The sequence below is a fragment of the Aptenodytes patagonicus genome, chromosome 4, assembly GCF_965638725.1.
Source record: "Aptenodytes patagonicus chromosome 4, bAptPat1.pri.cur, whole genome shotgun sequence".
NCBI classification, from domain to species: domain Eukaryota; kingdom Metazoa; phylum Chordata; class Aves; order Sphenisciformes; family Spheniscidae; genus Aptenodytes; species Aptenodytes patagonicus.
Window position 1 is genome coordinate 50,166,002 of NC_134952.1, and position 23,802 is coordinate 50,189,803.

At 42.9% G+C, this 23,802-nt stretch overlaps 3 protein-coding genes across 3 annotated transcripts; 1 reads left to right on the plus strand and 2 right to left on the minus strand.

Moving 5' to 3' along the window:
• Positions 1-427: 427 nt before the first annotated feature.
• Positions 428-6,039, plus strand: RNF175 (ring finger protein 175). Its single transcript, XM_076337534.1, has 6 exons — positions 428-684; positions 1,533-1,640; positions 3,307-3,433; positions 4,076-4,209; positions 5,056-5,177; positions 5,921-6,039. Exons 1-6 carry the CDS (start codon positions 428-430, stop codon positions 6,037-6,039), a joined length of 867 nt encoding a protein of 288 aa, XP_076193649.1.
• Positions 6,040-9,247: 3,208 nt separating this feature from the next.
• On the minus strand, positions 9,248-11,787 carry TLR2 (toll like receptor 2). The gene has a single exon (XM_076337626.1). The coding sequence runs from the start codon at positions 11,785-11,787 to the stop codon at positions 9,436-9,438; it is 2,352 nt and encodes a 783-aa protein (XP_076193741.1). The 3' UTR covers positions 9,248-9,435.
• Positions 11,788-17,367: 5,580 nt separating this feature from the next.
• On the minus strand, positions 17,368-22,350 carry LOC143159581 (toll-like receptor 2 type-1). Its single transcript, XM_076336655.1, has 2 exons — positions 21,970-22,350; positions 17,368-20,132 (listed from the first exon to the last, which is right to left on the minus strand). The coding sequence occupies exons 1-2, from the start codon at positions 21,981-21,983 to the stop codon at positions 17,747-17,749; spliced, it is 2,400 nt and encodes a 799-aa protein (XP_076192770.1). The 5' UTR covers positions 21,984-22,350; the 3' UTR covers positions 17,368-17,746.
• Between the last annotated feature and the right edge of the window lie 1,452 nt (positions 22,351-23,802).

The window sequence follows — 23,802 nt, forward strand, 5'->3', positions numbered from 1 at the left end:
GGTCATGTAACGGAGCAGCATCCCAAATTAATGCAGCCAAATGTGCCTTTCTGAAAGTTTATAAGAGCAGCTTTAAGGCTTAAAGGCCAAACTATCTCCACCGATTTCAGAAAACTTGTTCCCAAAGCTTTAGCCCTGCGGTCACCATATATAATTTGAGTTAGAAAACAAACTTTAATTTTTTTTCAGTAGCATTAATTCTATCAATAGACAGTTTAGTTTTTTGAGGATAGGATGTGGGTGTCTGATGAGTTATATCTCAGTGTTGCAACCATTTACTACACTGGGATTACTAATTATTTACAAGGTGCAAGGCAGACTAACATCCTTATTCTAGGGTCAAAGGCCCTCCTGTGTCAAATGCTGTACAAGTCACATTTTTTTGTTTGAGTTTTACAGTTTGGCAATCTGTTAATCCAACCTAACCATGCAAAATGGAACCATAGGATGTCATTACCTTGAAATTACCATCTCAGTTTTGCCAACAGTCACACTGCTGCAGATGTGGGTTGTTCCTCTTTATTTCACCATCAGACTTTACTGGTGGAGACCCCTGTCCCTGTGGGGAATTCTCTCAGTTATTGCCAGTTACATCGCTGTCAGAGCAACCTGCAAGCCTCTCTCAGGAAGAACACCACAGTATGTCCTTTTTTGTTGGTTTTGCCTTGGTTGGGGTTTTTTGGGGTATTGTTTCTTAAAGGAAACTTGTAGAAGGAGAAGAGCAAATAAGAATTTCCCTGGAACAAACCTTCACAGATAACAAAGAGGGCCATTAGCAGTTGAATTTGAAGGAATCTTCCAACTGCAGTATGAATAAGTTTCTCTAAACCAGTGTTTATCAAACATGACATGCAAATGAAAAAGAATTAAAGAGTTAAAATTAAATTCATTCCATCAGTTCCATCTTGGTTTTTCATTCTGCAGACTCTTACCATCTGCAGTCATCCCAGGTGTTACTGAGCCTGAAGAGCTCAATTTGGTATATATACCAAATAGTCTGAACTTATTCCTTAGAGCCCTCTCTGCCTCGCTGCTGAGAGGTCTGTATTCTTCCTTCTTCAGTCTTCTGAAACTCTGCCTCTCCACCCTGGGCTCTCAAAGACAATTATTAATAGTTCAGAGACTACTTCTGCTAACTTTAAAGTATTTTAGATAAATTTCATTGGTGGTATACTGACTTGACTATATCTAACTTACCTCAGTTGTTTTTTACCTGTTCTTGTCCTGTTCTGGCCTGTGCCTCCCTCTTTCACAGCTCCCAACTGTTAGTTTTAATTATGTTAGCAATCTGTTCACAATTACCATTTCTTGTGAAAACTGAAGCAAAACAAAAAAGTTTGGGGCTTTTTTTTGTCCTGCCCTTTTCCCTGTATTATATGTTTTTATTCACCTTTAAGTAAGGCAGAAATATAGAAGTGTAAAACTTCTATTGAATTTATGAATACTTCAGCAGAAGCTACCTATGTGGCATTTTGTGCCACTCTGCAAAATACGCAAGGTCTTGAGCGGTCTTTCTTTTCTCTTATCCATAGGTTGGTCTACAAATGGTTCCTCCTGATCTATAAACTGAGTTATGCAGTTGGAATTGTGGGTTATCTAGCCATAATGTTTACCATGTTTGGATTTAATTTATTCTTTAGGTAGGTATCTTCAGGTAAAATTGGGATTGGCAACTGTTGTGATTTCCTATTTGATAGATTTTACTTTGTTTGCAGTGAAATTGCTCCAGGCTGGTCTCTTCACCACCCACCTCAACATATGAAACCCCTTTTACATTGTGTAGCTGTAGGTTCTCTTACTTCTTGATTTTTATTATTGCATAGTTGGTCTGAAGTCTGATATTTAGTCATTTTACAACTTGTGTTTGTGGTGTGAAGAGAAGAGGGGAAAAACCTTAAACTTCATACAGCCACTGTGTTCACTCATTTAATCCCCTAATTTAACTGCTGAGTTAATCCTCAGTCCTTCATTTATGTACCTGAAGGACACGAGACATAAAAAGGCTTGATGTAAAAGATAAAAGTAGATAAGCACATTCATATCAAAAACACATTGTAGTTCTTTCGGTCAATTATAATTTCCCACTCTACCAGGCTATATTGTTGCTAGGGGGTTCTCCTCTTATTATTTTGACTATTGCCAAAGACAATACTGTATGTCCAGATGATTCTCGACCTAACCTCTTAATCTAGCTAGAATTTTTGCCTGGGTAGAATTTGAATTTTCTTTGTGTTTGTCCAGGATTTCTGTCTGACTAGCAGCCCAGTCAGAGCTACTGTGCTGGACTCTGAGGCGCCGTCTGACCAGAAATTCCAGGGATTCCTCAAGAGCGTGCAGATCAACTACATAATGCATCTGCTGTAAGTCCAACACTTCTTGGAGGTATTGGAGATACTGCACATAAGTAAGTCAGCTGTTCCTTTAAGTGTCACATTTATTGCCCATACATTGTGTAGTTGATTAATCCAAAAGTACATAGCTCTGATGGAAAATCCTTGGCAGAAACTTAACAGTCTTGTGTTACCAATACTGTTAAGCTTTATTCTGTTGAGGAATTTTATTTAACCAGCTAAATTCCCCCACCAGTGTATTTTAAAGATATAAGTACAAAATTTGTCAGCTCTATTTTAAAGGTTCTTAGTTTGTGCCCTGTTGCAGCAGAAATGACAGGTCCTTTTTAATGTTGAGAAGCTCCGGTTTTATGAGTATTTGGTAGCCTGGTTTCCATCTCCTAAGACCTGTAACACATACAATCTCAGAGAGGTGACAAGAGATGTTAACAATTTTGCAGAACCTATTGGGTTGGGTGTTTTTTGGGGTAAGGGGTTAAATACCGCTTGCTGCAATTTAGCGAAGATTTTATTCTGAGGAATTTGTATTCAGGAGGACGGTGGGTTCTTTCAGCTACAGAACCTTAACATTTCTTTGACTGGCATCTTACACCTTATTGAGATTTGGCTGATCTTGTTGCTTCTGCAAAACAACGAAATATATCTAATTGTTCTGTATAATAAGACTCTAAGCAAAGTCCCTTTCTATAAGAAAATGTGTCAGCTTGGCCTTCCTATAACAGAGCTGAGTAGCTGTGGCTCCAAAAGCAGTTCATAACCTACTTTCAACGTTGCTTGCCGTCAAGCATGTTGATACTTCAAGTATGAGGGTGTCTGCTGCTACAAAAGAAAATGAAACTAAACCTGCAGTTTGAAGGAAGCAGGAGCTAACTGGAGTAAAAGTCTTGTTGATATTTTATTCTGGTGTTTTGGTCAAGAACACTCACCCGAGTACTCTTTTGTGGTTTTATGACAGAATTGAGTCTGACGACTGCATGGGTTTTGCTATGACACTGCTTTTTTACGGACTGTACTATGGTGTGATGGGAAGAGACTTTGCAGAGGTTTGTTCTGACCACATGGCTTCCACCATTGGTGGTGAAGTGCTGGTGATCATCATCCTGAACACCACTTGCAAGGACTGGAAGTGAGCTCTTGAATCTCTTGTGGCCCTGGGTTCATGAGAACAAGGTCTACTGGATACTCTTGCAGTAAACTAACCTCACTTTTCCTTGAGGAGAGCTGTTCTTGTGCCACAGACAAACTGTTGAACTCCCTTGTCAATCTTATGATTAGAAGAATAGCCTTAATTAAGTAGTAGCCAGTGATTTGGGGTTTCCAACAGGCGGGTCCCAATGTACAAGAGACTACATAATTTTCCTAATTGCCATAGGGAGACAAGCTTCTTACTTCTGCAAAGTCTGTGAAAGAGTCTTCTTGCCCTTTCCTTTTTATAGCTCTTATCTTCCCTTTCCAAATGAGGTGATTATCTCAGCACAATTTTCTTATGTCCCAGTTACTTAAAATCAAGCAGGCGGTTGCTAAAGTTCTTGCATCAGCAATAAGATTTTAATTATCTCTTGGTAATTGTGCATCCTGACACCAGTAAACTAAGACAACTGTGCCATTTTCATGCTGTCCTTATCTTTGATGGCACTTAAAATGTGCTTATGCATCCTTGACTCTAAGCAAATATTTTGTTGTTCTTTGGCCTCTTTTTTTTCCTGTAAACTTGATCTTGACAGTTTTACAACGTCAGTGGCATACCAACAAGAAATTTGTCCAATGACATCTGTGCAGTCTGCAGGCAGAAAATTTTTGTGGATATAAATGAAGAAGGGATCACTGAAAATACCTACCAGCTGTCCTGTAATCATGTGTATCCTTTCCATGTAATTATGGAACTGTTGTTTTCTCCTCTTTTATGCTGCATTAAAAAATAATAACAACGGCAATAAATACCAAGAAAAAAAGAAACCAAAACCACATTCAGAAACAACATAGCACAAAAGTAAAAATAGGAGCATGAAGTATATTTCAGTTCTGTGACAGAAGTTGAGGCCACGGAGATTTTTGACAGACAAACTGGTGCAAGAGGGGCTGTAACCCTACAGCTTCAGGCCTACATCCTCCTTCCAGGCACTTCGTGCACAGCCTGTGTGGTTGTGCCTGGCAGTACGTTAGGTCAGGCAGGCTGACCCCTTGGTCAGGTCTGCTAATTCAGGCTCCCGTGTACCACAGAGGATTTCCTCCGGCTGTGCCCGGGGCTGCATTTGCTGGGTAGTTTTAAGGCAGATGTGGAATCCTTTTCAAACGATGGCACATACATACCCTACAGCCTGACAGAAGACCCAGTGCCTCATACTCGGGGGTACCAAACAACTCAGCATTTTGCATTCCAGAAACTAAAACGAAAGGTATTGCATACGTGCTGGAACAATGTTACTAATCACCCCCTCCTGCAGTTCATAAAAAGTATCCTGGCTTCTTGCGAGCTGGAAAATATGAATACCAGTCTGGATGTTCAGGACATTGGATTCAACTTCAAAATAATTCTAAATATTCTAAATATTTTAAGCCATTTGAAACTGTTTGGTTATAAAACAAGGCAGTATCCATAATCGGTCATTAAAATTATCTGTTGATGGTTTGACTAGGTTTGCAGATGTATGCACTGGGCCTTGTTTATATTTGAAAGATTCCTTAACAATACACCTGATACCAGGTTTCATGAATCCTGCATCCGTGGTTGGTGCATTGCTGGCAAGAACCAGACTTGCCCATACTGCCCTGAGAAAGTTGATTTGAAGAGGATGTTAAGTAACCCATACCCTCTCCCTAACAAGTGTGCTTTTGATTTGGGTTTTCTAAACCATAGCCTGATTACTTACTAATTCTTGTTTTGATCTGCAGTGGAGAGATGAGATGGCCACATTAAATAAATGGAAAACCAACTATTATAAGGAACAATTATATTTAGGGAAGATGATAGTTCTGTTTGGCTTTATCTTATCTAAGACCCCAAGCAGGCTAGGAAAAGAAAAGTGCATATATATTTTCCTTCTTGATTTTAAGACATCCGGAAATAATTTTTATAATGAGAGGAACATTTTAAAGAATGTAAATCACAGTTTTAGAAAGGCCATGCAGTGGATTTTGCTCTTTAATGAAATAACAAAATTGATACAATCCACTTTCAGAACAAGTGCTGTTTTTCCCCCTTCTCTTAGTAGTTAGTAAACAACATTTTTCCTTTAGTAAATGAAATAATAGTTGAAGATCTGCTGCTGCATCTGTAGAAACCTGCTTGAGTGAAAGCAAAGTTTGGCTTACTTTTTTGAAGCCTATTTTAACCATATGTGGGGGGGGATATTTAATTTCAATATTAATATTTATATTAATATTTAATATTAATAATTTAATTAATTTTAATATTAATACCCCTGTAAAAAAGGAAGTAAATTAGAAGAGTTTAAAAGAAGGCATTTCAAAATTTTAACCCAATACTTTTTCTTTGATTCTGGCTAAGAAAAACACCAAGGTTTACCTATTGTTGCATTTTCTCTCCAGTTTCCTTAACAACAGGTTAGGTGGGAACACACACGTATTGTATGGACAACTTTTGGACTGTCTCTGCTCTCTGGTGGTTTGGCAACCTGTTGTTACAGGCATCGTCCAAGGCATTAATTACTCACTGTGCCTAGAATAGGACTCAGATTATTAGTGAGAATGCAAAGTGTTGGATATTTACCTGTCTACTATAATGTGCATATTCTGTATTTAATTTTAAAAGACTAGAGAGAAAATAGCAGTTGGTTGAACTCTGGTGTGCTATACACCCTTTTGCAGGATAGTGCCTTTTTTTGCATTACAGCAAGACTGTACAGCAAGCTATTAAAGCATTTTTTTATTTTCTCAAAGTAGGAATTAAAAGAAATTGCTGACTTTAATGGGAAGATTGTGCTAGGAAAAAAAAAAGGACTTATTTCTTAGAATGAATATCCCCTAAAAAAAAAAAGGAAAAGAAATATTTTAAGTTTGTTTCTTTATTAAATATATTGGTAGTTGCTTCCAGTTGAAATTCTGACTACAGAAAATTGTGCAGCAGATAAGAAGAATTTTAGGTGAAATAATGGCTTTGTATACAGCAAATTCTGAAAAAATGGCACCCAAATAGTTTGTTCATTTGGTTAATGTAAGGTAATACAAGATTACCATTAGCTTTTTTTCCCTCACCTCTTTCAAGAGCTGTTGTATTGTAACTCATACATTTTCCAATGGCTATTTACAAAAAGCTCTAACCACAGCAACATTTATGGCATGCTTCGTAGTCAGATAGGCCTATATATGGAGGTCCTATATTAAGTCCTCTTTGACCTACTGTCACCATGCTCAAAAGGCCCAACTTCCAATAACCAGCTTCTCAAACACAGGAGGACGAAGTTACGATCCCTAACCACCAATTCCGTATGTTGCTATTGCTTTCTTTAAAAAAAAAAAAACGAACAACCCAGATCAAAATGGATGCATAAGTCTTGCTGCTTAGCGGCCGAATGTTTGACATCTATACTACCCTGGTCACACTGTGAGGAATTGAAACACAGACTGTTTGTGCAAGAACGGGCAGTTCTGCTTAGGAATCAGAGAAACTGGTCTTAAGAGATAATTAGCCTAGCTGAAGTAGCTTTTGAACTCGGATGAAACATGGTCAGTATTTTAAGAATCTTTACATTGTTATTAGAAATCAGAAATACAGATTAGCTTGATTTACACTTTAATATATATAAGAATAAAGCAGAGCTTGCATGAAGCCATCTACCAATGAAGGTAAGGTTTAGATACTAAAAATAGGAAACGATGCAATTAAAAAAACATTAAGTAAATGAAAGAAAGAGCAAATCTTAAGTACATACAAAGAAGGTGGCCGTGTTCGCTTAGATGAAGTAGCAAAGTTAATAATTCTTATAATGTGTTATGCCTGTATTCATATATGCAAAAATGCATGTAAATAAATCATTCATTTGCATTACGCTGTCAGAGTTGCCTAACTGTGGCTGTAATGGAAGAATGTTTGTCCTCAGCCTTCTCAATGGCTAGCAAAGGACAGGGGGACTTCCGCTTTCACTGACACGTTGGCTGTGCAGAGAGCTTCCTAAAAGCAGTAACACAACAGGTAACTAGCTGTGAGATGAGACTTCCAAAGTACCAACTCAATTACAAATATTGAGGTGTTTGAACAAAGATTTTGTACACGTTAGATGCCCAAGACCAAAACACAACAATAAAAACACTAACTTGGATATGATCTCATCACAGATACAGCAAAATGCTGTAGGCGTTTCCATGTGAAGGCTTTTACGGTCTGCTTCTGTACATGCCTGGAAATGTCCTACACTGTGCCTAAGCCCTGAACTGATCCAGAAGTTAGTTGTCCCTCTGGCCTACCAGATTCAAGCTGTTAGGGTTCATCTGAAATTTCCTGTGGCTGCAAGGCAGGTATCATCCAAGATACCCCTTTCTTTTTAAATCATCTCTGAAGGAAGAGCCTGGTGCCAGTGTCTCCCATTTATTCCACTTTTTCAGCAATTAGAGGCCTCGTCCCAGCAATCTTCTCGAGAAAACATGGCCCCAGCTGACAGCAAACACAATGTCTGAGGTGGGATGCTCTCTACCCCCTCTGATTTTGTGGACTACGTTTACAGAGAGTAGAAAGGTAGGAAACACCCTTTTCGTGCCTGTGCTAAGGCTGCTGATCAGAAGGAGGAGTATGGTGTTGGATTCAAAGACTACATATCTATTAGTGTTTCCCACATTCTAGCTGAGAACAGCTTAAACTTAAATTTGAGCAAGTCAGAAGAGTATTTGGACCCTACTCTGCAGCATCTATTCCCACACATGGTACAATGAAACTAGACAGAAATCATCCTCCGCAGGTGTCTTTCACCGAGAAAGTTGTCTGCCATAGAACACATGCTACAACAGCCAGAACCACAGTGTGAAGGTGCATTTTTACATTAAGCCTTGCAGCCATGATCCTCAGGACATCTGGACATTTAACTTATGGTGATTGTGAAATACTGCTGAGAATCAGTCCTTAGATCCACTAACTAGGAGAGCTAGGACAAAAATCCTTGCTGCGTAAACTGACTATTATTGCATTTGATTAGAAGTGGTTTATACAAAGAATGCAGAAAAACCCTTGGCTAGGCAGGCTCTCTCCTAAAGCTTTTGAAAAGATGAAGATATATAAACTACATAGCTGTATATCTAAACAACTTTTCATCATTAAATATTTAAATGAAACAGCTTTTGCTAACACTGCTGATTAACGTGCGTAGACAATTGTTGTGGTTTAACCCCGGAAGGCAGCTCAGCACCACACAGCTGCTCGCTCACTCCCCCCCAGTGGGATGGGGGAGAGAATCGGAAGAGTGGAAGTGAGAAAACTCGTGGGTTGAGATAAAGACAGTTCAATAGGCAAAGCAAAAGCCGCTCACGCAAGCAAAGCAAAATAAGGAATTCATTCACACCTTCCCATCGGCAGGCAGGTGTTCAGCCATTTCCATGAAAGCAGGGCTCCATCACACGTAACAGTTACTTGGGAAGACAAACACCGTAACTCCAAACGTCCTCCCTTCCTCTTTCTTTCCCACGACTTTTATTGCTGAGCATGATGTTATATGGTATGGGACATCCCTTTGGTCAGCTGGGATCAGCTGTCCCAGCTGTGTCCCCTCCCAAATTGTCATGCACCCCCAGCCTACTCACTGGCAGGACAGCGTAAGAAACAGAAAAGGCCTTGATGCTGTGCAAGAACTGTTCAGCAATAGCTGAAACATCCCTGCGTTATCAACGTTGTTTTGGTCACAAATCCAAACCACAGCACCACAGGAGCAACTATGAAGAAAATTAACTCTATTCCAGCCCAAACCAGTACAGCAATTCATGACCACGGCTACAAAAAGAAAATAATCTCACAGCAAGTAATAGAATTTACAGTAGCTCAGCTCTCTATTCTCGAGATACAGATAGGTGATGGGATGAACAGGCAAGGGAAACAAATCCAGAATACATTTGCTACATATTCATTCCTTAATGTCCCTGTCTAGGATTTTAGAGCTATTTTCAAATTAAACCAAAACATCTGCTGTTGCTCTTCTTCAAGAGGCCACTCCAGGTAGGTCTTTGTGTTCATGATCTTCCGCAGCTTGCAGAACCTCTTGGGAATCGCTTTGCTCTGGATGGGCTCCAGGAGGACGAGAATCGCTGCATCGTTGTTCTCGTCGAAGAGGCGGAAGTGCGAGAAGTCCAGCTCGTATTTGCACCACTCGCTCTGCACAAAGTGCTCGGACAGCACAAAGAGCGTTTTGTGGCTCTTCTCTATGGAGTCGATGATGTTGTCCACGATCCACTTCCCAGGCACAAAGTCCCGCTTATGGAGGCAGAGCCGAAAGGGGGGGCAGGCCTGCTCCAGCTCCCGCACCATTATGTTTTCCACCCAGTCGGAGTCGTTCTCGCTGTAGGAGACAAAAGCGTCATAGCAGATGTCCTTCGGAGGGGCTCGCTTGGGCTTCCGCTTGGCTTGGAGCCATGCCCAGGTCATTCTCAGGTACCAGACCGCGTGGTACTTGTAGCCGACGGCCACAAGGATGAGGATGACCAGGAACACCAGGGCGCAGATCAACGACACCACGAGGAACTTGTGGCACTCCATTAGGGAGAGGTGCACAGCTCCAACCTGCACCCCTCTCACTGCCAGGGGAGAGTCACAGACATACTTGTCTGGCCACCCCACCAGCACCTGGGCTATCCCGGCCTGGTGGTGGATGAAGGAGAGGAATTCACAGGAGCAGATGAAGTTGTTGTCACTGGCATCCAGCAGCTCCATTTTCTTGAAGGACTCAAACTCTTCCCTGGAGAAACTGTTGAGCTTGTTTCTTCTGACTGACATGGCCACTAAGTTAGGAATGGGTGCGGCATCAGGCAAGGTCTTCAGCTGGTTTTTTGCAAGGTACAGCTCTTTGAGAAATGGGAGTTGCAGTCCAAACTCCTGCAGGTTGTTAGCGCTAACGTCCAAAACTTCCAGCGTCGGAGGGATGCAAGTTGTTAGTTTAGGAATTTGAGTGCTGGAGAGGTTTAAATATTTAAGGTTTTTTGGCCATTCGCACACATCTGGAATCTCACCAAAGTTATTCTGGCTAATGTCTAAGAGAATTAGGTTTCTTAGATGAGACAAACTTTTACCCGTCATTTCTAAGTCACTCAGTGAATTCTGACTTAAATTTAGAGTTTGTAGTGAGGGCCAACCACCCTGACAGGCCGAATGCTCCAAACTGAAGTCTCCAAGCAAATTCGCACTAAGGTCAAGATACTCTAATGACAGAAGACGTTGTGAAAGTCTGCATGGTACCAAAAAGACCTTGGTGTTATCAACTGTGACTTTGGTAAGAAGAGATAGCAGGCCTTCCACAGCCTGAAGATCTGTAAACAAATAAAATTCTTCTATAGATAATTTCTCTATTGTCAGAACTCTAAGAGTCTGTGATTGGTTTGCTTGAATTTGTATTGCCCATCGTCCAGTTCCCAAGAGTCTACAGTCTATCATATCCACCTCCACTAATTTTGGCATGTCTTCTAAAATGCTGACAATCTCAGGCACAGTAGCATCTGTTAATAAGGTCTGTTTAAAAGAAATTTTCTTTGCAAAAGAAGACGACATGACTCTCAATAGTTGCATTTCAGCAGGTATACTGAATGCTATTTTTCTCACTTCTAACCAAGTGACAGAGTGCAGAAGGTCCCTGACAATTGCTGAGAATACATTAGTACTTCTTAGGTTTATGATCATATGATTTATCTTCTTAATCGATTTCAAACTTCCTGGCTCGTACTGACTGAGATTGCCACCGTCAATCCACAACTTGTCCAGAAGCTCAATGCCCTCAAAGTTCCCTTGCCTTATCGTGGAGAACTGTGGGTTGCCCAGGTGGAGAGAGCTCAGGTTCCTCAGGTTAGAAAAGGGGGAGCTTTCCCCCAGGTCTCTGTAGGAGTTCCCTTGAAGGTGAAGGTGCTGGAGCGAAAAAAGGTGCCCAAACCACACGGGGGACAAGTGAGCCAAGTTGTTATTTGATAAGTCCAAGCGCTCCAGTTTCCCAAGGGAGCGAAACGAGTCCTCATCTATTGAGCTGATTTTGTTGGACTGCAGCAGCAGGGCTCTCAGGTTCACAGCCTGCTGCAGGTCCTGGGATCGGATGTGCTTTATCCTGTTGTGGGCCAGGTTTAACACTGTGATTTTGGCCGTGAGCCCTGGGGGAATGAAGTCCAAATCCATGGAAGAGCAGTTGCAAAGCTGAGTGGCATCGCATGAAGGACAAGCCTGCTTCAGCGCTTGCTCTGTGGAGAAGTTTGCAGCTAAGACCATGTAGATGGCCCACACTCGCCAGGTGTGTGTAGTCATTATTTTGCCTAAAATATGAAATACAGTCAGAGCAAATATAAGATGAATAGTTAGTTTTGAAGAAAGTACATTTTGGATATATCTAAAACATAACCTTTGCTGTTCTGTCCTGTTGAAGGCACTATAAATATATTTGGTTTTAACAGTGTTCAGAGATGAAACAGATTAGTCAAAAAAAGGCGTATTGTACACAAATATTCCAGAATCATTTGTCAAATGCTACTTACATTGAATTTACTCTTTTTTTCCCTGTGGTTCCTAATTTTGGAATGAGGACTATCAGATCAATTAACAGCGGCACAAATCTTTTGCAGATTCAGCTAAACATCTGAATAATCACAACATTATTACTAATCTGATCCTTCACCTGTTTAGGAAATAGTCCCCATACATCCCCTCTCAGCCCCACCTTAGGTCTTTTTATTCTGGATCTGTGAATATTATTTTGTATATTCATTTTTTACTACAGGGAGTCTCCTGTATCTGTTTCAAATCCTGGTTGCATCAAGAAGAGTCAGCTTCTTGCAGGAGATATAGTGACGTTCACATTTAATACTCATTTCAAGCATATGTCTAATCTCAATTCTGACAATAGGAAGAAGAGGGCTGCATATGTTTCAGTCCCTTTCCTCATTTTATCTGCCTTTGGCTATTCTGATTGTAAATGTGCTGGGATCAGGGAAATAAATATTTTTCTGGATGTCTGTGTAGGCCATCGTTATCATGTCGCCATCAGTCCGATACTTGCTAATGAAACTTAAGCTCGGAAAACTGACCATTGTAACCTACAGACTCCTAGCTCTTCCTTTTTACTGCCACATCCTTCTCCTCTGCCAGTGGCTTTTTCTGCTTTGGGTGTCTGTGGCAGAAAGAAGGTCAGGCCCAGCCATGACACAGAGCCAGGGGCTTTCGGAGCCTCCTGCAGATCAGATCAACTGGCTGGACTACATCAGCTTTTTCCAGCCCCACAGCCTGTTCCTCATCTCCTGGACTGAAATTATTCAAGGGAAGCCACACAGCTGTGGATCTTGCATCACTTCTCTTTCCTCTTATAGCTGTGCCTTTCGTAGCAGAGATTTGACATGGCTTTTTGTGTTACAGAGCTTGCTGTAATATCCAGCCCGTCCTTACTCCCAACAAGGTGACTTTAGTTCTTCTGTCCCTCTGAGGAGTTGGAAAAAAAATTCTTGAAGCCTGAGAGGGCTGTTTTCCCTTCAAAACCCTTATTACATATTGAATTATAACCCTTCTTTTGTTTGTGCTTTCTTGACAAGGATCAAAGAGCACTTTCAAAGCATAACTTTCCCCAGTGTGTCACAAACCCCCCTACCTCAGTAGGTCTCTTACTGAGGGTGAAAAGAGTGAACCAACCCCAAAGAGGCCAATGAACAGGTTCCCAAAGATCGTCATGGGCTCTGTATCAGGTTAATTGGGTTAGATTGGCTCACTGAGAAGTACTTTCTCCTTCAGTCATCCCACTGAGACTCTGTGCCGAAGTTCTACTGTACTTTGAATTCATACTCTTATTTGTTTTACAATAGCTGACCCACGCAGACAAGTCCATACAGAGAATTCCTACCCTTCTAGCTGCGTTATTTTTAGCCAGAGTTGCTTAAAAGTATTCAAAAGGGGCAGAATTAGCTGAGATTGTTTGGGCATATGGGGAGAGGAGGAAAAGTTGTGGATAACATTTTCAATCATTCCATCTCTTTCCACCTGAAGGACTATAAGCATTTTGACCTCTTGTGTTATTTTCCTTTAATCTGTCTCTCTCTGATGTAGAGCTTTGGGTCTTGAAGGACACAATCCTCTCCCCTGTCTTTAAGTGCCCACAGCTGAGCTGGTCACCCACCATGTCCTCCAAAGCCAATGGAGAGAAATAACAAGTTTCAGGTGCAATTCACATCATGTCTCTTGGACACCCACATTAAAATGTGATGACTCCAAGAGAAATGACCCCATCGACTTAAAATGGAGCACCACAGTTTAGATACCTAGATATTTGTCCCTGTGAATCCCACCCAAAGAATTGCAATCTGTAGTTACACTCACCTGCTGTCCAGCTGAGGCTCTTTTATGGGGCTTTTTTGGTCTTGCAAGTCTGGCTGGATAACACAGTGCTGTAGGTCATAGGAGCAAAGCTCCTATGAGTAAGATGAGTTTCACAAGCAACAAATTTAAGTGGTATTTTTAAAGTTGCCATCAAAATGCTTACTGTTAGAAAAAGAAACAACCAGGCAACCTGGCCAATCAAAATCTATCTATAGGTAGGTTATTTACAGATGGAAAATTGGCAGCACGGAAGGGAACTGGGCAGGTACTGCATGGGAAATACCGACTAAGCCTAATGGCTCTCCACCTTACCAGCCTGAAACCAACCAGGGACTGCAGGACTGAACCCCATTTGCTGGTACAGGATGCTTTTCTTTATTGTCACTTCCCCGAGCATCTTTTCCAGGTTTTTTTGCTCATCTGTGACGTGAGCAGACACTCAGGGAAATCCCATTCCCACCCTCATTCATTTTCAGCCATTTTCTTCCCCTTTCCATTCCTGTCTAATAATTCAGCTTAAGACCTTGACTTACAGGGTCATTTCAGGCCTCTCTGCACCCACTCAGAAATATAGCCCTAGTACACGATATCATTGCCCTACCAAGGAATCACTTTTCCCTGTTGTGCTGGGAAGAAAAAAAGACACATAGAAATTGAAATGCAGCTAAAAATATGGAAACTTGCACAGATGCCCTTATACCATAAGGCGCTGTGATTAACTAGACATTCAAAGTGTTTCTGGGTTATGGGCAAACGGTCCAAGGCATCAGACATGCTCAGGATTATTTTCCCTGGCACAGGCGAGTAGAAGTATTTGAGGAAATATGCACATATTCTTAACAAAACCATGAGTGCCAACAGAATGAGGTTCTATAAATCCTAACAAATGCTAAAGGCTAATGTAACTGCTAAAATAAAGCGTGCCAATAGTGTGCAAATTGATTCTAGCTTGGAGAACGCTATCAAGCTAAATGAGGGCTGGTAAATTTGAGCAGTGCTATGGAGTCTGCAGCACGAGGGTCACTGGTTGGTGAAAGGATCAATCCACAAGCAGACTGGGGAAAGCTGCTGATTTCTACTCGGTTGTGTGTGGGTTACATATGTCCTAGCTATCACCCACCAGCATTGTCTTAATAGTATGTATGTGTATACAGACACGCACACATACATAGGCATGCCTCTTCTTGTTTCCAACACAGAGGATGTGCAACAGGGCAGAGTTAGGTGAGGAGATAGCTGATCTCACTGCCCTGAGACCATTGCTCAATGAGCTCTTTCCTGGTTGAATTCCTAAAACAAACGCAGCCCACCTTCACACCCAGCCTTCCCTGTGCAGCCGGTATCGACACACAAGGGGGACAACATACAAACAGGACAAAGCACATACAAGGCACCCTCCTATGAGGAAACTGAGCAGAAACGGCAAAGTCTGACCCAGCTTGTCTCTTTTTCATTTCCTGTTTTCCTCTCTCCCCTTTCCTGAAGGACATTGCTCCCATCAGCATGTCCTGGCTCTCCCAGTGAGCCTTCCTTTTGCTGCCTGCCTGCCATGCAGTCCTGCCAGCTGCCTGCGATTGCACCTGCCTGCTCCATTTCTGCTGGCAGTCAGCAATCCCTCCCCACCCTGGACTCCTGCAGGAGCTGGCCCCTGCCCCGCAGCCCCAAGGACCCTGAATCCCCCATGCAGAGGAGGAGGACTCAGTGGCAGAAATTAGATAGCCTCTCCCCAGTGCTTCCTTCTTGCTTCTTGCTCTGGCATTGCAGCGCCACTCTCTTTCCCTACGTCTCTAGCCTCCACCCACCTGCAAACTCATCTCTGTGCAGAAAAGATTCCCGGGGAAGCCAGCTCCAGCTCTGGTGCCTGCATGCCGGTTAATCTATGTCGTGTTTCATCTCTCTCTCGCTGATCGCTCTTTACCGAGCTTCCTCTCATGCTGCTGTTTCCTTCCCACTTCATCTCTCAGCCTTGGCAATGTAAGCAGGGGAATTCCCACCTAGGGGATCTGATTGGCATAAGAGCAGTAATGCCCTCAGTCCTTTTAAATGTGCCAACCCATAAAATTCTGGGTCTATGGTAAGAGCGTACTGTGTGACAGCCAAGTCCTCTCCTACCTCTCTCTCTGACCCTCTCTTTGAAATGATCGGCAAGACATATTTCCCTCCTTACCTCTAGGCACGCAGTCTCCTAATCTGTTTTATCAGTGCTCAGTATTTGCTGTCAGATGATTCACTCATCACTTACCTGGAGTTCAGCCTTGGTTAGCCTGTGAGCTATTCTTCTCCAAGACAGCGAACAGAAAAATCCTTTTGTAGCAGACTTTGGACTAACCCTAGAGATATCATTATAACAGGAAAGTAGAACTGAAAGTGGTGTTCACAGGCTACACCCACAGAAACTATCATCTCATGTGTGTATATACGTATACACATACACACAGGAGTGTGAATATATACATATGTATAAGCACGTACACAGATATACATATATATGAATATGTCATATATACCCAACACACAGACAAGTGTGTGTGTATAAGCAAATTTCTCCATTTTTCAAATACTCGCTCAGCCCATATGCCAATGCTTTGCTATTTCACCACAAAATAATTGCATGTCTAAAGTTCAATCAAGATTCATTTAGGCTCTCCTGTACTTAAGCTCCAGCAACACAAGAAAAGGGGAGCATGGAAGTGCCAAGTTAGAGAAGCCCACACCTAACTTTATCCCCTCAGAGACAATTTCAGGTTTCCACAAGAACCTCTAAAACACAAGAAACCCACAACAACTGTGACTCCAGGCACTCAGGGTGGGACCACCTATCTTAACGTAAACATCTGTATCTACCTGCTTGTCTAGGTTCCCTTTGAAAATTGTGAAAAGCAATACAGTAGTTCTAGGAGATACCTCATACTGAAGTAGAAAGATTAATTACCTCTTATTGGTGTGATTTTCTTCACTGGTTATAAAGGAAGCTAAGTAGAGCTGTAAGGGGTGCATGGCCCAATGATTACTTAAATGTAATCAATGTAAAGAAGAGCAGAAACAAGAAGTGACCCAGTCTGCAACATCATCTAGCCCGCTCATTAGAAACACAGCCTCACACCCCACAAATAGAAGGCTTCAGCTATTTCTGTGGGAAGGTAGAAGGGAACATGGTGGTGACCATGAAGGAGAAACAAGCATTCACAGGGAGAAAGAAGCCTAAGGAAAAAAAACCCCAGTGATTTAATGCCTCTGGATTTCACCACAGACATTGTACAAGGTGCCAGGATGCTTCCTTCACAGGTATTGAGTAAACCCCAATCTGTGCATGGTGGTACGGACTCTGGTGTAACTAGCCAGAATAACAGACTTGTGAATGCAAGTATGTATTCAATACTGTCTTTTTCTGTGTTGCACAGCGATGGTAGGGCTTCAGAGGGCTTATTTTAATGTAAGTCCTCAGTTTTTTTCCAGAATTTAATTTTAATTGCCATGCTATGCATGATGGCACTGAAAATAAACTAAAGGAGAATAACAGACACGGGGGAGCATTGAAGCACTTGGCTTATATTTTCATTTGTAAATTACAATGCCATTGTTAGGAACTAGTTGGGGATGTGGTAACAGGAGGAAAAAGTACAGAAATACCCTACATACAGCTAAATGTATTTAGAAAAGTATATCAAGTCCAACGTGGCTTCCAAATATAATAGTTATTGGCAAGGATTTTGAAAGATCAGAGTATCAAATCACTGGAAAGCCTAAAGTGGGTCTTTCTCATTTAGTGAGATGATAATTATTTCTATACACAACAAAGCCAGTTATCCTTAGGCAGAAATATAAAAAAGAAAAATTTCTTAGCAGGAAGAAACACTGACACATATCCTTTGTGGAAATATGCTGAAATAGGGACTGCTGGCTTATTCTACAACTTCAAGGCCCCTTTCAAGTTTTCCCAAAACATCTCCTGCTGCTCTTCTTCAAGAGGCCACTCCAGGTAGGTCTTTGTGTTCATGATCTTCCGCAGCTTGCAGAACCTCTTGGGAATCGCTTTGCTCTGGATGGGCTCCAGGAGGACGAGAATCGCTGCATCGTTGTTCTCGTCGAAGAGGCGGAAGTGCGAGAAGTCCAGCTCGTATTTGCACCACTCGCTCTGCACAAAGTGCTCGGACAGCACAAAGAGCGTTTTGTGGCTCTTCTCTATGGAGTCGATGATGTTGTCCACGATCCACTTCCCAGGCACAAAGTCCCGCTTATGGAGGCAGAGCCGAAAGGGGGGGCAGGCCTGCTCCAGCTCCCGCACCATTATGTTTTCCACCCAGTCGGAGTCGTTCTCGCTGTAGGAGACAAAAGCGTCATAGCAGATGTCCTTCGGAGGGGCTCGCTTGGGCTTCCGCTTGGCTTGGAGCCATGCCCAGGTCATTCTCAGGTACCAGACCGCGTGGTACTTGTAGCCGACGGCCACGAGGATGAGGATGACCAGGAACACCAGGGCGCAGATCAACGACACCACGAGGAACTTGTGGCACTCCATTAGGGAGAGGTGCACAGCTCCAACCTGCACCCCTCTCACTGCCAGGGGAGAGTCACAGACATACTTGCCTGGCCACCCCACCAGCACCTGGGCTATCCCGGCCTGGTGGTGGATGAAGGAGAGGAATTCACAGGAGCAGATGAAGTTGTTGTCACTGGCATCCAGCAGCTCCATTTTCTTGAAGGACTCAAACACTTCCCTGGAGAAACTGTTGAGCTTGTTTCTTCTGACTGACATGGCCACTAAGTTAGGAATGTGTGCGTCACCAGGCAAGGCCTTCAGCTGGTTTTTTGCAAGGTACAGCTCTTTGAGAAATGGGAGTTGCAGTCCAAACTCCTGCAGGTTGTTAGCGCTAACGTCCAAAACTTCCAGCGTCGGAGGGATGCAAGTTGTTAGTTTAGGAATTTGAGTGCTGGAGAGGTTTAAATATTTAAGGTTTTTTGGCCATTCGCACACATCTGGAATCTCACCAAACTTATTTTGGCTAATGTCAAGATTAATCAGTTTGGGTAGACGAGTTACAGAATTTGCAGTCTGTTTCAGAGATTTTAGAGAGTTTTGACTTAGATTTAAAGTTTGCAATGAAGGCCAAGCATCTTCACAGATTGTCTCATTTAAGCGATTATTTACAAGCAAATTATCATGAAAGTCCAGATACAGAAGTGATGAAAAATGTTTTGCAAGTTTGCATGGTACCATGAAAACTCTAGAGCTTGCAATGGTGAGTCTTTTCAGTTTGTTTATTTGTGACTCCATACCTTCCAGGTCAAGAAACAAATGAAATTCCTGAATCACCATATTTATTACTGATACTGTTTCAACTAAAGTTTCCCCACTGCTTGCAATTTCTTTAGTATCCCATGCTCCTTTTCCCTCAAGTACACAATCAATTGCCTCTAATACTCGTAAAGATATGATTTCCTTCAATAATATTGTTAGTCGGCTAACATATTGATCTGTGAACGAAGCATCTTTAAACGTAAGTTTTCGTATCGTAAAAGGAAGTGTAGAGTTCTGCACCAAGCTTTTTTTTTCAATCTCTAATTTGATTTCTCTCACTTCTAACCAAGTGACAGAGTGCAGAAGGTCCCTGACAATTGCTGAGAATACATTAGTACTTCTTAGGTTTATGATCATATGATTTATCTTCTTAATCGATTTCAAACTTCCTGGCTCGTACTGACTGAGATTGCCACCGTCAATCCACAACTTGTCCAGAAGCTCAATGCCCTCAAAGTTCCCTTGCCTTATCGTGGAGAACTGTGGGTTGCCCAGGTGGAGAGAGCTCAGGTTCCGCAGGTTAGAAAAGGGGGAGCTTTCCCCCAGGTCTCTGTAGGAGTTCCCTTGAAGGTGAAGGTGCTGGAGCGAAAAAAGGTGCCCAAACCACACGGGGGACAAGTGAGCCACGTTGTTATTTGATAAGTCCAAGCGCTCCAGTTTCCCAAGGGAGCGAAACGAGTCCTCATCTATTGAGCTGATTTTGTTGGACTGCAGCAGCAGGGCTCTCAGGCTCACAGCCTGCTGCAGGTCCTGGGATCGGATGTGCTTTATCCTGTTGTGGGCCAGGTTTAACACTGTGATTTTGGCCGTGAGCCCTGGGGGAATGAAGTCCAAGTCCATGGAAGAGCAGTTGCAAAGCTGAGTGGCATCGCATGAAGGACAAGCCTGCTTCAGCGCTTGCTCTGTGGAGATGTTTGCAGCTAAGACCATGCAGATGGCCCACACTCGCCAGGTGTGTGTAGTTCTTGATTTGTGTTCTGTTTGGTTGAACATTTTGCTGTAGGAAACAGAAAGGAGAGAAGGTAGTGTTGATTTTTAGCTTTGAACAGCAACTGAAAACAGTTGAAAACCTGTGCAATTTTATTAGGAAGTTCAGATTCAAATTTTTTCTTGTAAGAGTTATCCTGTGATATCAGTTTTCCTCTCCTACTTCAGCTGCTCAGCCCTGCAAACATGGCGTGCTACTCATCTCTGGAGTACAGCCATACCCCATGCCATGTCTCAACAGTGTATGGCTATAGCTCTCGCCTCTTACATCTCTCACATTACGCCTCCTCTCAGCAACGAAGTTACAGCTGGATGTTTCAACCCTAAACAGGGGAAGATAGTTAGATCATCAATGATCTGAATGAGGGGATCGAGTGCTCCCTCAGGAAGTTTGCAGAAGACACCAAGTTGGGCGGGAGCGTTGATCTGCTCGAGGGTAGGAAGGCTCTGCAGAGGGACCTGGACTGGCTGCATCGATGGGCCCAGGCCAACTGCATGAGATTCAACAAGGCCAAGTGCCGGGTCCTGCACTTGGGTCACTACAACCCCATGCAACACTACAGGCTTGGGGAAGAGTGGCTGGAAAGCTGCCTGGCGGAAAAGGACCTGGGGGTGCTGGTCGACAGCCGGCTGAACATGAGCCGGCAGCGTGCCCAGGCGGCCAAGAAGGCCAATGGCATCCTGGCCTGTATCAGAAATAGTGTGGCCAGCAGGAGTAGGGAAGTGATCGTGCCCCTGTACTCGGCACTGGTGAGGCCGCACCTCGAATACTGTGTTCAGTTTTGGGCCCCTCACTACAAGAAGGACATTGAGGTGCTGGAGCGTGTCCAGAGAAGGGCAACGAAGCTGGTGAGGGGTCTGGAGAACAAGTCTTATGAGGAGCGGCTGAGGGAACTGGGGTTGTTTAGCCTGGAGAAAAGGAGGCTGAGGGGAGACCTCATCGCTCTCTACAGCTACCTGACAGGAGGTTGTAGTGAGGTGGGCGTTGGTCTCTTCTCCCAAGTAGCAAGCAATAGGACAAGAGGAAACGGCCTCCAGTTGCGCCAGGGGAGGTTCAGATTGGATATTAGGAAAAATTTCTTCACCGAAAGGGTTGTCAGGCATTGGAACAGGCTTCCCAGGGAAGTGGTTGAGTCACCATCCCTGGAGGTATTTAAAAGACCTGTAGATGTGGCGCTTAGGGAGGGACATGGTTTAGTGGTGGACTTGGCAGTGTTAGGTTAATGGTTGGACTCAATGGTCTTAAAGGTCTTTTTCAACCTAAATGATTCTGTGATTCTCTGATTCTAAATGCTCAGAGCCTTTGCAGTGTCAGCCTGCCCATCTAGTATGGCTACCCAGCAGGCAGAAGCCCAAACAGAGAGCATCTCCCCTCTCGGTCCTTCGAGTGGGCTGTGGCTTCCAACACCACAAATTTTCCCGGAAGAGATTTTGGGGTCCCCTGCATGGAGTCTCACCAGCCTCAGGGCTTCTAAAAAGCATGCTGCATAGGCTCCTGACACACCCTTTTACACACTGTGTAAGCAATTTACACTCTTCACTGGAACGGCAGAACAAGCTGATATGTAACCAAACAAGTCTATCGCCCTTTTCTGTAAATCAACACTGGTAATAGATGGGAATTGGATGTTACTGTCACCTTATAAACAGTGGATGTAATTAGAACAATACTGATTTTAATTTACAGAAGGGCTGTGTTTCCTGCCACGGGTGCCAAAGAACATTTCACCATTGGCTACACCGGAAAATAAGTCACTTATTAAAGCTCACAAGCTGCTGTAAACAGTTGCAGTACTGCAGACGAACAGTACCCCCAAATCCTGAATAAGCAGAGAGTAAATACTTACCTTGTGTACCGCATGCTGTGTTTCAGTCTCCTTTTGCGCTGATCATGTACTCTGGGATCCAGGTGGTCACCTCATACCTGCAAGCACAACAAAAACTGGAAACCCTTTGGCAGGCCTGATGTGACGACAGTCCTGGAGTGAGAAAATATTTCAGCCTGTGCTCCTCAAACAAAACTTTATGTTGATGGTTTCCCAACGTCCTCTAACTACTCAGCTGGTGAAGCATACCGGTTTGCATGAGTTTTCTTTAGTGGCTACTCCCCTAAGGTAACCATGGCTTCTGAAGAGTTTGGCATTGTCCAGCATGCATGACACTGGCCTTCAAACTCACATTTCAACCACTTCTATCGCTGCTGCTGACCGGGGACACAAAGCTGGCACAGATTGTGTTTGCACTCTCGTCTTCACAAGCTGAAATTCAGTGGCAGATCTCTCTCCTTTTGTCAGTCATCACCCATTGCTGGAAAGGCTGATGCAACCATTTTGCGCAAGTCATTCTTTCACAATCACTTCCTCTAACATTAAGTGCAGAAATAGTTCCTAGGCCAAACTGCATTCACCTCACTGTACCTCTACTTTCAATACTTACTGTTTGGTATGCATTGGGGGTTGTTAACTGTACCGAGCAACAGAACATCTCAGCACAGTCAAGCTATTTTGTTGTGTAGGTTCTGTAAAATGTTATCATTCTATAGATTGATATATATATAATATTGATATAAATGTTGGAGTCAAATTATTTAGTCAAAGAGAGTACTAGAGAAACACTCAGCACCATTTCATTTCCTAGGACACTGCAGACATATGTTATCAACAAATAGAGAATGCATAAGAATGGGAATGATATTCTGTCTGAAAAAGAAGACACAGATTGAAAGAAAGTATCCCTCTGTAAACATCCAAGGCAATTTTGAGAGGGGAGGTTTGATGATATTTATTTTAGCCTGACTGAATGGAAACACACAGCTGGTCAAATGGCCAAGCATGCTGCATGCATAAAGGGGTAGGGAGTCTTCCTACCAGCTCTGAAAGGGAAACCCATTAAATTCAAACACCAAACCTTCCTACTGCAGTTTCCATTTTTTTTCTGTGTGCAGAAATTGTCACGATCTGCTGCCCGCTTGCACCAAGAGGTACCTGCCTGAGAGCAGACAGACAGACTGATTCCTGCCACATGTCAGAGGGCCCACAGCAGCATCTGTGTGCTCAAGGGTGGCAAAGCCCAGGCAGAAGCCCGGGTGCGTCTCATAGCAACCTTCAGTCCCACTGCATTGAAATTAGCATTGCACATGAGGTTAAGAACCTGACGCTTTCGAAAAAAAGGAATTGAAAGACTGAGATACCCTTGTATTTTCTGTCTGCTACAGAGAATAGATGATAAGCATAACAACATTTTAAAGTAGAGACAGAGCCGCTGTGAGACACAGCAGAGAAGGGAAATGGTCTTTTAGTGAAGGGGTGTCATCAACTTCCCCAAAGCTACCTCTTCCCTCTAGCACCACTCAGCTGGAATGGTTCTTGTTCTTCAAGAGGGAAGACTTCCAGTTTTCAAAACGTTTAAAAATGTTGATTCTCAGTTTGACGCGACTCATTCCTATATGTTTTTGTCATCAAAATTGCAGCTCCTTGATAAAGTTAAGTATAGTTAAATTTGTGAAGAGCTTTGGAGAAGATGACCACATATGAGGCCACATACTTCATTGAATGCAAAATGAGCACGCTTTTCTATCTGTTACAGCTTCACCACCGTGCTTTCGTGGAGACTCGAGGTAGGCACCAGCTATTTTTTCAGAAGCACCAACTTTCTCCTATCATCCAGGCTCAGCCCACTCT